General features: G+C 41.9%; 1 protein-coding gene across 1 annotated transcript; it reads right to left on the bottom strand.

The window, feature by feature from the left end:
* Positions 1–3,802: 3,802 nt before the first annotated feature.
* LOC104369915 (matrix metalloproteinase-27) lies at positions 3,803–12,673 on the bottom strand. Its single transcript, XM_086613792.1, has 10 exons — positions 12,500–12,673; positions 11,901–12,139; positions 11,048–11,196; positions 10,822–10,950; positions 8,569–8,730; positions 8,273–8,396; positions 7,427–7,557; positions 7,034–7,193; positions 4,109–4,212; positions 3,803–3,903 (listed from the first exon to the last, which is right to left on the bottom strand). Exons 1-10 carry the CDS (start codon positions 12,671–12,673, stop codon positions 3,803–3,805), a joined length of 1,473 nt encoding a protein of 490 aa, XP_086469918.1.
* Between the last annotated feature and the right edge of the window lie 3,403 nt (positions 12,674–16,076).

Raw genomic sequence — 16,076 nt, 5'->3', positions numbered from 1 at the left:
CTCCCATGCCAGTGCTGGGAGACCAGGTTCTTGCAGGCAGACAAGTAAGCAGGACTTTTCAGGACAATCTCTCTGGGATGCTGTACTTTGCGTGCCTGAGCAATACATTACATTAGGATGCATAATTTCCACATTTCCTAATCCAGTCTCATCATCACAATCTTATGATCTGTGTGAAATGCAGCTATTAAAAAACCATTAACTGGCTGAGAAACAAATGACCATTTTTTCTTTGTGATATGAAACAACTGGAAAGACAAGCATGGATTAGCTTTCTCCTTATTTTTATATGTCTTTTCTGCCTTGCTTTGCCTGTCCTTCCAAACTCCTCTGGTCAACAGTAGGGGGAATAGGACATTACAAAAATAAATGGAAATGTGCACTGGGAAGAGAAAATTATTTCAACTTGACTACATGGGATCCTGTTTTCTGTGTATCTGTTCATGTGTCCATCTGGTCCCGCAGTAACTGAAGATACTGGCCAACTTCAGCCAAGCTGAAATAAGACACTCTAGTTCCTACAGGTTTTATGGAAAATAGCAGCTGGCTAGAGGAGAAAAAACGTATGAATGGGAAGGTGGATAATTCATCCCTTGAATGAGCTGTGGGGCCAGCAGCAGATCAGCCCATGGATAACTGCACAGCATTGCTCAGCTGATAACCTAAATGTTATATGGGGACAGGCATTATGAGGAGCTATAGGTGGCATAAGAGAGTGCTGAGGAGGTGGCATTGGAAACTTTCTAGGGCTGTGGGAGGATATGGCGAGGTGCAAGACATGATCTCATGCTAGCCAGGCTCCTGGCAGAGATGGAGGGAAAGGACCACCACTAAGGACTCATCACTTACTGGATTTCTGCTGTGATGCTCCTATTCTGGTTCCTAGTCCTCCAAAGAAACAAGTTAAGAGGGAAAACTGAGTGATCAAGCTGTTTTTGCTAATCAAAAGTCAAGTCTTTTCATGCTGTGAATGACTTTTCAGACATTCTTCACAAATAAAGGAAAGCAGTACTCATTGATACATTTATTTTTGCAGGTGACCTGTGAACACACACCCCATGCTGGTTTAACGGAATGCCAAAACTGCCAGTCAGAAAACTTCATTAACAGCATTTCACAGTTAAAGATTAACTTTCCTCAAGACAAGGGATTCATACAAGTTCTGAAACAATGTTTCACTTAAGAAAAGGAGCGCAGAGTAGTTATGACGTTTGTTTATGTATTTGAAGATAGAGGAACTTGCCCATGTATTACAAAGAACTGAATAATCTCCTCGGTGACTCAATGATTATGCTTTTGTTGCAGCTAAAATTACAACGGTATTACACACTGGGCAGAGTGTGTGTGTAAGAGTAGTCTTGCCTGTGAGTATAAACACTTGGGTGAAACTTGGCAGCTTCTGTGATTGTGCTGTTAAACTGTGCTTTCTACACAGTCATCAATTGAACTGAATACTGAAGAAAAGTTTAAGCAGGCTGGAAATACTGAACTATATCAGGAATTGTCTCTATCCTACCTGCCTCCAGTGTATTCTGCTCTTGTCTCATGGGATATCATGGTCACATCATCAGTGGACAGTGTTTATCCAAGCAGGTGCCTTCAGATAACTTTATTAATGGCTTGTAGTGATATTAAAAGCCTTTTTTTGGCATATCTTGCCAAAAAGTGAACACCAGAGAGGACAAAAATAGGATGTCCTTCTATTTTGGATCACATAAACCTGAAAAGATACCCAGCTGTCATGGTTTGATGTGGGGGGGAGGAAGTCCGGGTGGCAGAAGCTGCCCATCAGACTGGACTCCCATCCCCCTTGGGGCTTGAGCCAATTGGCACCTCTGCAAATTGCCCTATTTACATCGGGACAAAGGAACTGGAAAGGTGTGTACCTTTGCCCAGGAGCGAGGAGAAGGGAGGGGGCGCTGCCCCTGCTCCCGGCGCCCGGCCGGGCCGGCGGCCCGGGCCCGGGCCGGTGCTCCGGCCGGTGCCCCCCGCTGAGGATGGTGGCAGTGGAGCTGCTTGGGGAACTCGGGAGAGCCCTGCTCCCGGGGTGCCCACCGGGCTGAGTTCACCCAGAAAAGACTGAGATCTGAGAGAAACGGCCACACAGATCATCCAGGTCAGTGAAGATGCAACGGGACAACATGTGCTGCGGTTGAGTCCCCCTTGCAAGTGGCCCCTTTGCAACCAGCCCTCGGTGCAGCAAACAGAGACCCACTCGAGCCCGTGGAGGATCCACGTTGAGAAGAGATGCCAGAGCCTGAGTACGGTACGCATGTAGAGTCCGTGGGATGACCCCCGCCGATGGGGAGGTGTTTTGTTTAAAGGAGATGCCTGAGCCTGAGACTGTTGTGAATCATGGGCACAGGTCGAGGCGCATTTACGCATTTTAAGTCTGTACGGAGACGCATTTAAGGTCAATACGACGACCCACGCCGGAGCGCATTTAAATTCTGTATGATGACCCACGCCAGAGCGAGTGGCTACGACTCCCTAAGAATCCGAGACTGTGGTAAAGCCCGCACTTGGGGCAATCCGATGGGGGTAAGGATTTGCCTCCTTCGGGTAGGACCTCACGCTTTCGCCGTGAGTAGGGGATCCACTGGAGCAAGGGACAATGGTGTAAGTACTCCTTCTCCTTTAAGAGAAGCGGCAGTAACAACATGGAATGAACTGGCTGCAGTGATCATGAAATGGTAGAATTCTTGTTTACACCAAGTTGGGTAGGTGAGGTTCAGGTCTGGATCAATGCATTGTTGTATCTAGTACGGTAAAAGCACATGGCAAAAAGAAACTTTTTACTCAAACATGCAACACGTATGTAAAAGAGACAGCTGTATGAGAACCAGGGAGCAGGAGGACAAGCCGCTAATGAGATCGTGTTCTCAGATACACCCAGCTGTGCATGCAGTGTGGCTCAGAACTTGTGTTCTGAGCCTGTTTCCAGAATTAAATGTAAAGGAAATACTTGGAGAAGATATGACTGTAACTGTACAGATTTTGCCTGATTTTGTGAGGCATTTTCTCCATGTGTGATGGCAGCATGTAATAAATCTCAGATATATGTGCACTTGAACCATGTGCTTTGTGGTAGCGGAACAAAAGGTGAGCTCAACAATGTGGTAAATCTATTTCTTGAGTAAGACAGGGCTGATTTGTGAAGGATGTCATTCACGGATTCACAAAAAATGGCCACTGATGAAATGCTAACTGTTACCCTGGAAAGACAGATCAGGGTGAGATAATGTGCTCAGACACTGAGGCAGGAGGGTGATTTTGGTGGCAAAATAATGATATGATGTGAAAGGGATGAGGTTTCAAAAGTCAAAGAAGAGCAAGAGAAGATGACAGGAGAGTGGACAGAAAAACAAGTGATTAATGAAAAGCCTGGCTCTTGAACATGTTTGGAGAGGAAAGAAGCAAAATACAAACATTGTATGTTGGAAGGATATTAGCATATTAATGTGAAGTCTTGCACACCTCAAGAAATATAGAGGGACTTTAATAGATAAAGCAGAAAATAGTTGCCATCAACTTGAAAATGTTTATTGTCAAAATATTGGAAAACTTATCCAGAGTATAAAATAATAAATTATGTATTTTGCACTTAATCAGGGGGAAAAAAAAGCAGTTTTGTTCTAGCCTTTGGTGACACAATTAGAGCTGACATGATGATTTATTAAAATAATATACATATATTAAACCAATCCTATTGTCTCTTCTGCATAGTAGTGTATACATGAACAACCTTTGAGAAATCCAAAATGATTTTTATTCTCATTTACTGTATGTAAGTTTAATGATATTAACAGTTCAACCAGCTGTTACTCTTTATTTCGCGGATAACTTTTTTAGTGGTAGGGTCAAACTCCCACTGCTTCGATCCATGGAAGAAGTAGAAGAATCCTGTAAATAGAAAAGTAAAGCATTATGTTATGGATACAAGAAATAGCTTCATTCTGACAAAGCAGTGAACATCTTTGTACCCACAGGAGAGCATCTCTTCAGTCTTATCTTTTGCAGGAGACAGCAATAACGACATTCATCATAACTCCAGAACTTATGTTCTTTACAAGTTAGCTCATTTTACTGAAATGCTCATTTAATTTACCTTTCTGCTGGAAAACAGCATCGACCTTCGGGCTAATTCCTGGAAAGTCATCAACTGTCCGTCTAGGATAACCCTTCTCCAGGGACTGGCTGTTTTCATCAAACCTATGTTGTTGAAGGGAGACATGTAATTTTACAGAGTTTAGACATCAATTCTGCAAAGAATTAAGCAGTTGCTGAGAAATGTCCACCATCTGTGGTTCGACTGATTTCACTGGGGTTACAGAGAGTAAAGTCTTCTGCTCACACGAATGTCTGCAGGATGCTGGCCATCATGTTTTCCATGAGGTGGCTACTTATTTACTGATAAAGGCAGGCACAGCTCCAAAGAAGCTTCTGGAGTGAGGCAAATTGAAGGAAGACCCACAAGGATGGGATTTACCTCCTTTAACAATAGCAGTATGATAGGCAGTTTATGGAAACTGGCCGGTTGATTCCACTATAGCAACTGCTCACATTTATTGCATGAATTCTAACCTCCTCTTAGACTTTGATATAACATTGCACGTATTCCTCTATCAGCTGACAGATTTAGATGGAGGAAAGGAAGCTGACTTACTCCTAATACAATCAAGCTGTTCTTAACTGAGCCAGGCCAATTTTTGTAAGATGGGGCTGAATTTGGGGGCTGAGCGGAGGACCTGAAAGGTTCTTGAAGATTTGAGGAATCCTCTCAGGAAAAAAGCAAGCAAACAAACAAGCCTTTGTTTTACTTCTCCTGGGTTACAAGAAATACTTTTCATAGGGACAAGAGACTGAGAGAATGAGTTACTAGCTAAAAAATCCATGCTGTGGTTTTCTTACATGCCTTTGTCTTGTGACCAAGGCAGTAAAATAGCAATGCAAGAAATTGTAAATACTCTTTCCAAAAGCATCAAAACAAAGGACAGGAAACGACAAGCAGCTGAAAATCCAGCTGACACTGTATGTCTCACTGAGGAACCCCAGAATTAGTCACGATAAAATCTATTTTGACCCACGCATGCTACTGGTTGTCTGCAGAAGGCCTTTGCAGCGGTTGTTCTTGCACACAGGAGGAATCTACCAGCTTCCCAAAGCCGACTTTTTGCTTCTGTTTGCCTGGTATTTGGGTATCAGAAATCACTCATGCCACCTTGGGAGCAGGATTTAAAAGAAACATTTTAAGGCACATGGAGAGCAAGGAGGTGGTGGGTGACAGCCAACATGGCTTCACCAAAGGCAGATCGTGCCTGACCAACTTGGTGGCCTTTTACGATGGGGTGACAGCATCGGTGGACAAGGGTCGACCAATGGATGTCATCTACCTGGACTTGTGCAAAGCTTTTGACACTGTCCCGCACGACATTCTTCTCTCTAAATTAGAGAGTCATGGGTTTGATGGATGGACCACTCGGTGGATAAGGAATTGGCTCAATGGCCGCACTCAGAGAGTAGTGGTCAACGGCTCAATGTCCAAGTGGAGACCGGTCACGAGTGGCGTCCCTCAGGGGTCCGTGTTGGGCCCGACCCTCTTCAACATCTTTGTCGGTGACGTGGACAGTGGCATGGAGTGCACCCTCAGCAAGTTCGCCGATGACACCAAGCTGTGTGGTGCCGTTGACACGCTGGAAGGGAGGGATGCCATCCAGAGGGACCTCGACAGGCTGGAGAGGTGGGCCCGTACCAACCTCATGAAGTTTAACCAGGCCAAATGCAAGGTCCTACATCTGGGTCGTGGCAATCCCAGGCATAAATACAGACTGGGTGGTGATTGGATCGAGAGCAGCCCTGAGGAGAAGGACTTGGGAGTACTGGTGGACGAGAAGCTCAATATGAGCCGGCAATGTGCTCTTGCGGCCCAGAAGGCCAACCGCGTCCTGGGCTGCATCAAGAGGAGTGTGGCCAGCAGGTCGAGGGAGGTGATTCTCCCCCTCTACTCTGCCCTTGTGAGACCTCACTTGGAGTACTGCGTCCAGTTCTGGAGCCCCCAACATAAGAAGGACATGGACCAGTTGGAGAGGGTCCAGAGGAGGGCCACGAAGATGATAAGAGGGCTGGAGCACCTTTCCTATGAGGACAGGCTGAAAGAGTTGGGGCTGTTCAGCCTGGAGAAGAGGAGGCTCCGGGGTGACCTTATAGCGGTCTTCCAGTACCTCAAGGGGGCCTACAGGAAAGATGGGGAGAGGCTGTTCAGGAGGGCCAGTTATGATAGGACAAGGGGTAATGGTTTTAAAATAGAGGGAGGTAGGTTCAGGTTGGATATTAGGAAAAAATTTTTTACTATGAGAGTGGTAGAACACTGGAACAGGTTGCCCAGAGAGGTGGTGGATGCTCCATCCCTGGAGACGTTCAAGGCCAGGTTGGACAAGGCCCTGAGCAACCTGATCTAGTTGGAGATATCCCTGTTCCTTGCAGGGGGGTTGGACTAGATGACCTTTGAAGGTCCCTTCCAGCCCTAACCATTCTATGATTCTATGTTGCAAATCCAATGCTAACCAGCCAAAGAAAGGAAAATGAACTATCACTTCTATCTGTCTAAAAGCGATAAAATAATCCAAGACTTTTCAGAAATCAGAGAAAACCTGCACAAGCCATCCCAGCCAACCTTCTGCTGAAGTAGGTTAGCTTTCAAATCTTTGTTTTCTAGAGATATTTTTGTCTATTGTGTTTGTAAAAATACTCTACATGCTGGATTTTTTTCATCTTCCAGATATAATGCATCAAAACAGATCCATATCTTGCATGCCTATTTCAGGACACCCTTAAGCTCTTAAAAGTCAAAGTTAGACTCTTCTCCCTGTACAGGAGTCAAAGAAACAATTCTTTGAAAAGCAGGATTACTATAGTTACTAGCTACATATAGTTACCTGAAGTTCTACTTTCTCTCTTATCACATGGACAATTTTAACTGTATTCAGATTATATTGGAGTCAATCATAAGAAAACTTTTGTCAGTTTTTCTTACCTCCAGTACTTGTCACCTATAAAAAAGTCTGTCTTCCCTGTATTTTTATTACAAACTGCTGCATCAATTTTCTTGACACCTTTAGGGAAGCCCAGTGTGTGGATGTTCTTCGGATAACCAAGCAACACCTGATACCCACTGATAACCCAGAATTTATTGCCTGTTAAAAAAAAAAAATTGTTTAGTTTCACTGGTGATTTTGAGACACTAAAATAAAAAATCCGCTCCCTTAGTGTAGGTTGTAGGAAAACTAGATGAAATATGCTAAGGGTTTTTTTTATTTATTTATTTATTAAAAAAGTGAATTTTGTGCACATATAGCTACTCTTCCTTCCTCCCATCTTCCCACAAAATTAAAAGTAAGAAAAAAATAAAGAAAATCTCATACTTCACCTTTGAAAAATAGGATCTGATCTTTCATGTTCTCATACACAGCTTGAATACCAGATGAGAGTGTTGGCCAGAAGGTAGAAATTAATTCAAGTTCAACTTCTGAGTTATCAGGATAAACTCGCCATAAGTGCCTGATTTAAATATGAAACAGCTTTTGTAGTAAATAATAAACCATAGAGATTTCTATTTATTCACAAGGATGTGAACAATGTTGTGACTTACAAGCTATATCTTGCCAGTGGAGCTACCTGGGTCGGTGTATCAGAAAAGAAAACACTCCCCTTGGTGGAAACTGAGGCTTTTAAAATTCTGGTTTCTTTCTAGAATTACTCTTCTCATTGTATTGATTGATTAATGGTATCAGTTACAAGTAGCTGAAAAAATCTGGTTGATCCTGTACCATATAATAAGATAGTTATAGGATTCCAGATGAGCCTGACTGTAAGCTATTCTCTGTATACGCAGATGACTTTGGGCTTACATAGGTGACTGGAGAAGAGATTGGTCCAACTAAATGGTAGAAAATACTAATTTCTTAGGAAATAGTTGCAGCATTTATTTGTGTCACTGTTTGGTGTGAGCATCTATACATGTGGGAATAAAGCCTTATTAGAACTAAAAGGTTTTCTGGAAAAAAAGTAAAGCATGCTTTTTCAGAGGATCCTGAAAAATATTAATATAACTCATATCTGCTAACAGTTTTTCTTTTCCCGTGAACCAAAATCTATTCATTTGTCTCATTATAAATCCCGTAGTCATAATCATATGAACCGCCAAAGTATTCCGTCTTTGTAGAAATCATGAAAAAATAAACCTCACAGAGACAAATGTCATATCAATATTTACCTGCCCTTTAGAAAAATGACTTCTCGTCGGAGTGTAGTTATAGCATCAAAAGACATCTGGGAGCCACAGGTTCTAGGTGAGGTAGGGGTGGCTGGCCTTTTATCTGGGGCATTTGGTCGAGATCCTAAGGGGGACATTTTAGAAAGAATACAACACATTTGCAGAAACATTAAGGTTTTCACACATAAATTCATTTTTTATATTATGAGAATACAATGATTTTCATAGAGAAACTTTGTGAAATATCTTATTTCTCTCCTGCTTGCTTCTTTTTTTAAGCCATGGATTTTACTCACCATAAATAGACTGAATGCCACTTATATCATCTGGAGAGAGGGGAAATTCACTGGGACTGACATAGGCGTAATTGGGGAACATCAAGGCCCTCTGGTCATTAGAATGGGAGAGACCCAGGGCATGGCCAAACTCATGAGCAGCAACAAGGAACAGGTTGAACCCTTAAAAAACGGATAGAGAGAAGAGATCAGTCTAATTTTGGTCTGCAGATGGCTAATACACTGTGAACACAGCAGGGCTAATGCTCAGTGACAGTTTTCATATGATATGTTGAAATTCAGTAGGTTATTTTGTATAGAATCATAGAATCATAGAATCATAAAATGGTTAGGGTTGGAAAGGACCTTAAGGATCATCTAGTTCCAAAGATCATCTAGTATAGGGTAAGGTTGTATTCTTTCCCCACTAGAAGGGAGTGTCTTTTGGCCCTCTTTCCTGCTGTTCTTTCTGTTAGCTACTGAAGTACGTGTGTGGCATGAGTAGATGTCTGGGGGTGAATGTGGGTGCAGCTCTGAGGAATGTTCTGGCAGGGTTTCCTGGCTGAGCTAGAACAGATTAGATGATAGTGAGTCAGGTCAAACTAACAGCTTTCCAGGGCAAGAATAAGACAATGCACTCCGTGCTCACTTGAAGTACCAAAGTGTGACTCTGTGTGTCACCTTCCCTCCTACAAACCTGAGAAAGAAAGATGAGATCATGAATAGACAAGGCAAAACATAATGTTGGCAGAATGATTTAGCTTGTTTTCGTTAGGACTTTCAAGCGTATGAGTTCTTTATAGCCTTGTCAAATAAAATATCAGTTTAAAATTTATTATGCTTATGCATGCTTATTCCCAGTGAAATATGTCAACATAGTAAATAAATAAAAATGAGATTTCCTGCCACATGCATCCTTTCAAGTAACACGTCTTTCTGAATTAAGGAAGAATGATTATCTGCCCTGCAGACGAAGAGCCAGCAATATCAAGAGACTTAGTGAAGATCACAAGTCTGTGGCAGAGCAGAGGAAGGGTCATTGTTTGCCCAAAAAAGGCTGGCTGAAGCCAAGATTTTCATTTCTCAAAAAAGCAAACAAAGCCTCAATTTTTCCACACGTATTTCCAATCCTCCCCTCTCACGAGCCCTTTGAGCTCTCCAACAAGTTCTGCAATGCCTGGCCACTGGAGGCGTGCTGTTGAGGAACAGCAGCAAAACTGGTGTCAGCCCATTCAGTCCCAGTGTGGGGGAAACATTACATTTTATCAGCATGACATGTCCACCCCTCATCCTTCATTTTTTTTTCCACCACAGTAAACTCATCTCTCCTCCTCGTACAGTGCTTTTACAGCACCTTCCAGTTAGTTCTGTGCTTTTCCTGCAGTGTGACCTGGATTCTCCTACTGCAGTTATCCTCAGCCATTTTCCATCCCAAAAATTGGATGAGAAAAGGGTCTAAAATACAACAGGGTAATGTGCCCATGTACTGATGGATCTGTTAGAAGCAGTATATGTCGTATGGCCAGCGCAAGGCTTGAGGGGAGCAGATGGATACCAGCTAGATCATTGAGCACTTGGTGCTCCTCTCTCTTCTGGCCTGGTGGCACACATCTGCAGTCAGCTCTACATGCTTCAGCTCAGCCTGTGGGTGGCCTGAGCACGTTCAGACTCACAGCTTCTGGCAGGCAGCTGAAATTGCTTGAGGAACCCTTTCATGTGTAAGCCTATCCTAACTTGAATGTAGAGTAAAGCTGTAACAGCCTATAGCTGGACCTATCACCTATCTTGGTACTATTAGTGAAAACTCTTCATTATCACTGTTGACTGCAATGTTTTTCAGATTAGGGGGATCTCTGAGGGCTACTGCAAGGCATGGTATTCTTCCTCTGCAGGGTGTGCTAGTGCCAGGCTTGGTGCCAATGTGTGCACCAGGAGGGGAAAAAGTCAGAAAGCTTTTACCACGGGTTGTGAAACTCTGGTGGTCATGGGCCCTACCAACCACCAGGTAAGAGCAGCTTGTGTCTGTAGTGTCCATATCTGAAAAGGATTGTCTTATTGGTATCTTTACCAGTGTTAAATAGGAACTATAGTAGATTGGGCTGATTTTACGTCAACGTCATTGTAAGTATCCCAGCTGGAGGATGGCCTGTAATATCCTCCAACTGCTCTTACAGTTAATGCTGTGTTTCATCTCAGTCTGTTCCTTCACCTAAATAAAATCGAAAAGGAATTTACCTATCTGCATAACACTTTAGAAACCTTTTTTTTACCTACCAGCTGAGCCTGTGGTCCAATCTTCATCCTCATCAAAGTGCACATCACCACCAAAACCATTGCCAGGTGGAAAGGCATGAGCGAGGACACCAAGGGGGCCATCAAAATAACGAGGGCAATGTCCATGAGCTGAATAATATGATGTTGAAACAACACTGAGTTTTTGTCATGACTATCAGAAAATCTTTAAATTAATCTTACCATTGGTGTGCTGTCAGGGTATTACCTTTGGTCCCAAAAGCAATCATTATATCTGCTATTCCCTCATGAATTTGGGTGAAAATCAGCGGGGTGACAGTGCTCCACACTTTAAATGCCTTCTGGATTGCTTTATCCACATCCTCTTTGCTCATATCTGGTGTGTGGTTCACAATTCTACAGTGATGAGGGTTCAAGTAATATTACTTCGTGTTTGCTGAAAAAATTTCTCTAACATTGTCAAGATGATGAACAGAGATGTATAAGAAGCAATTTAACTTGTAATCCAATAGCTCCCAAGATTCATGTTGGATCGAGTGAGTCTGAGGAATGTAATAACTGTCCAACATGTCTTTTAAATAACAGCAACAACAACAACAACAACAACAACAACAACAACAACAACAACAATAATAATAATAATAATAATAATAATAATAATAATAATAATAATAATAATAATAATGTACATGGTATCAGTTTTTCTCTAATTGGCCCTGAGCAGGGAGATTGTCTCTTGAGTATGAGGAAAATCATCTCCTCGGGTTTCTGTGACTACTAAACTGTCAGTCTCAGCAAATTTTGAAGATAAGGGGGCTTGTACAGGGTGCAATTGCTATTTCTGTTTGGCTCAGAGAATATTTGTCAGGAGTGACACATGACAGGCAAAATACTATGGTTGATTCAGAAAATGTAAAATACCCAACTTGACTCTCAGAAATTCTTCTCAGGAAGACGCATAGCTAACAGCTGGAGAAAGAGAAACATTTTTGTATTCCCAACTGGAAACAATTGCTATAGAAGTTATATTTAAATATAACAAACATGGATATCCACAAAACTAAAATTTTAAACTCAAAAAGTAATTATCAAAATACTACCTGTATGTCAGCTTGGTTTTTTTCCATCCTGGCAAAGTAACACCATAGAGACCTACATCGGGAACTCCACACCTGGGTTTCTTCATCATTTCCAATGTCTCTGAATCTGGTTTTCCCGTCACTTTCAAACCAAAAAATTGTTGCATTTTCTGAAGTTTTTCAGCTGTGGATTCAGCATTTATTTTCCATCCAAGTTGATTTGGATCTGGCTCAACAGTATAGTATTTATTTAAATAGTCCTAGTGAAAAAATAAAGCAAACACATTTCACATTTTGATCTGTTTCTTAAATAAATACCTTAGGACTGATATTGTTTGTGTACTTTGCTGGCAAAACCATCTGCATGTGATTTTGGAGCACAACAGATTCTTTCCTAAGGATTGCAGCTAAACAGAAACAGACTACATTGTCCCTGACTCTTATTTACTTGACATTTCCAGTTTTTACAGATTTATCCTACTTTAGTAAAGTCTGGGCAACAGAGATATGTGTAATAGCATTGTGTCAGAAAAACAGCAAACTTCTGTGTAGCTGGAACATGCAGATTATATCTAAAAGGAAAGGGCTCAATAGGTCTCAGATAGCCACAATGTAGTTACCTGTACAAGCTTTGCATCTTCTTCGTTGTCGTCTCTCTCTGGGCGGACGGGAAGAGCATTAGAAACAGCTACACATGTTAAAAGCAAAAGTGAAAGATCCTTCATTCTTCCTCTCGTCTCTGTCCTGGTAGGAGAGCAGTCTGCTTTCTGCTCTGTGTGCATCCTCACTCTCATCCTGGCTCGTACAGTTATGGGGTGCTGTGTAGAGGCAGCTGTAGACTGACTCAGAGTTTATCATGCTCTGATTATCTCCACATGTCCTATAACACTATGTTGGCTGACACAATAAAACTTAATTAAACCCATCCGATCTCACAGACATCTGAAGTCAGTTAGTATTTGAATACTCTTAAGCTGCTTGGCTATCATTTCAAAACTGGCACTGAATTTTACACTGAATTTTAGTGAATCCGAGTGATTTCACCCAGATGAAACGGTAGAAATATGCAAAACCCTTTAAGTTGTCCCGACCCAGCTGTGTGAAATGAAATCACCAAATGTACAGGGACTCTTAACCATTCTCAGCCCAGAAAATGGGAGTCATGCACCAGATATGAATCTGATCCAAAAAAATTAACACTTTGGCAGAAATTACTGTAAGCGGAAAGTTTTCTTTTGAAATTGATCCATAAAGTGAGACTGGATGTTTTGGAAAATGGATGAAAACCCCAAATCATTCCCTACCTTTTCCCTGCAACTATTTGAAAATGTGTGTTTCCTTTAAATTTCCACCTTCCTGGTGGAATCCAGGATGTACATAAATGAAAAATATTTTACCTTATAAATCCAGCCTAAAGGATATGAATAATCTTATGTTTCTGTCTACATTTATCTAATCTATCCATCCATCTATTTATCTATCTATCTATCTATCTATCTATCTACTTGCCTATATACCTATCATCTATTTATCTGTCATTTCATCACGAGCAGTTTCTTCAGTTTAACCACATTAGCCACAAGGGAAATGATTATTTCCTGTCTTAAGTAATTCAAAATAAAGGAAATTTCAAGAGTCACACAAGCTGTGACAAATTATGGGATTTTACCCTGTGCTGTCCAAGCACCCTCCTCTTCCAGTGGAGCTGAAGGTGTTCAGCACATCAGAGGAGCTCTGACAGCATGTACTCAACATTTGCAAAACAGTTATAAGAAATATCCTCATGTTGGACTGTGGCTTTCTCAGGAAATCCTTACTTCCGTGTTTTTAGCTTTTTTGGTGTCACTAGCAGCCAACTTTTATTCAGATGGAGGCATTAATGACGAATTTTCTAGCCCAAATTTCACAATGTAGCCGTGTTAGTTAAACTTGGGTTTTGAATGTCATTTCTCAGCTACCATTAAACCCCCCCCTGTCAAAACACCTTCCATTAATTTATTGTTATTATTATTGTACTTTAAGGTAAGAGACCTGTGAGGCTTGGATCCCATTCAGATCTGTAACTGAGGTACAAACTGTGACAACAAATTTTCTGAGAGGGGGAGCTTGACTGAACCAGTACTGGAAATGACATGGATGTTTATCCAGAAGTACAGAAAGTATTTTTTGAGATCTGTCTTATGATTTTAAATGGATATATTTGTTTGTTTCAAAGTTTTTAAAGCTAGAAGGAATGACCACGGTGCTATCATCTGACTATGTACATGACGTAAGTCACAAAAGAGAAACCCCTGTTCAGTGGTTTTTGCACAAAGCAGATTTTCCAATGAAACTAGAACTCCTTTATGGAAAACACGTTTTGGCTGACAAGAATTTAATTTTGTAAAAAATCAAAGCAGCACTATGAGCAGATTTGATATGAACTGGGAGAAGCGGTTATCTTTTTTCCCACTGTAATTGGCCATCAGATCCTCACAACCGTCTGCTGTGTACCAGTGGAAGGATAGAGTGAAAGCATCTAGGTTAAGATTAGTTGCACCTAACTTTATATATTTATTAATTAAGCATTCTTCTATAGAAATTGCAGAAATACATATCTCTGGAGAGTGATTCAATCAGCTATCTTAGAAGAGAATGAACTGTTCTCTACAGGTGCACTCTCTTTCTTTATTGATGGCAAAGAAGCTTAAACAACTAATTTAGACTACATTTTTAGTTTCAGTTAACAGTTGAAGCTACATTAGTGTTTGCTCAGAAGATATTTGAGTGACAGATGAGGGAGGCCTATGTCACTCAAAGCACTGTTAGGGTTTTGCAATTTGGCTACCCACGCAACATAGCAACCAGTTCCCACTGCTCGTGGGAAAAAGGCCTGAGCATATTTTTTCGCAAGCGTTGTTTCACAAATACGCCTCTAGCTGGCCTTGAGATCTGGGAAAAAAAGAAGCTGTATAAGCAGCTGCTCGTTATGGTTTCCTAATGCTTGTCTTTGACATTGGTTAGAGTTGGTGAATGCTGGTCTACCTTGTGACTTCTTTTCTCCTCCTAGAATTGGTTTTACCCATACTGCAGTAATGTGACCTATGTTTTAACCCAGAAAGGTCACTGCTTATCCTCATCACATTGGTAGTACCAAGTGACACTACACAAAGCATCACAGGAATCATCACTACTGCTGCATCATGGTGAACTTAACACAATACCAGCAGGGATTCAGCTTTCCTAAGTGTTCACGATGTGGGTGTCTACATATAAGTTAACTGTCTAAGCTTGTGTCAGATAAACAGAAATCTAATCAATATGGCCAGATGACATCTAGAGAGCATTTTATCTGACCACATGTAGGAGGTAAACTTAGGAAGATTTGTGCATCTCTCAGGAGCTCACCAAATGTTTTGAGCAACACCATTGATGATGATGAGAGCTTAAGCCTGAAATGGTATAAAAACACTTAGATTTCATTTCATAGATTTCATAGATTTCTAGGTTGGAAAAGACCTTAGAGATCATCGAGTCCAACCATCCCTAATCCCCATTAAACCATATCCTCAAGTAGCTCATCCACCCTATTCTTAAACACATCCAGGGATGGGGACTCAACCACCTCCCTGGGCAGCCTATTCCAGTGGCTGACAACCCTTTCAGAGAAGAAATACTTCCTAACATCCAACCTGAATCTCCCCTGACTAAGCTTATGCCCATTTCCTCTTGTTCTATCACCCATCACTAATGTAAAGAGCCCTTCCCCTACCTCCCCACCATCTTTTCTCAAGTATTTATAGGCCGTAATCAGGTCTCCCCTCAGCCTCCTCTTCTCCAGGCTAAACAGCCCCAACTCCCTCAGCCGCTCCTCATAAGTTTTATTTTCCAGCCCCTTGACCAGTTTAGTTGCCCTTCTTTGGACTCGCTCCAGGAGCTCAATATCTCTCTTAAAGCGAGGGGCCCAAAACTGGACACAATATTCCAGGTGCGGCCTCACCAGTGCCGAGTACAGGGGCAGGATCACTTCCCTGCTCCTGCTGGTCACACTATTCTTGATACATACCAGTATCCCATTGGCCTTTTTGGCCACCTGGGCACACTGCTGGCTCATATCAAGCCGGTAGTCAACCAACACCCCCAGGTCCTTCTCCGCCAGGCAGCTCTCCAGCCACTCCTCCCCGAGCCTATAGCGATGCTTGGGGTTTTTATACCCCA

This window comes from Tauraco erythrolophus, chromosome 1, assembly GCF_009769465.1.
Source record: "Tauraco erythrolophus isolate bTauEry1 chromosome 1, bTauEry1.pri, whole genome shotgun sequence".
NCBI classification, from domain to species: Eukaryota; Metazoa; Chordata; class Aves; order Musophagiformes; family Musophagidae; genus Tauraco; species Tauraco erythrolophus.
Note: the sequence above shows the minus strand (reverse complement) of the source record. Positions and strands in the feature narration are given on the sequence as shown.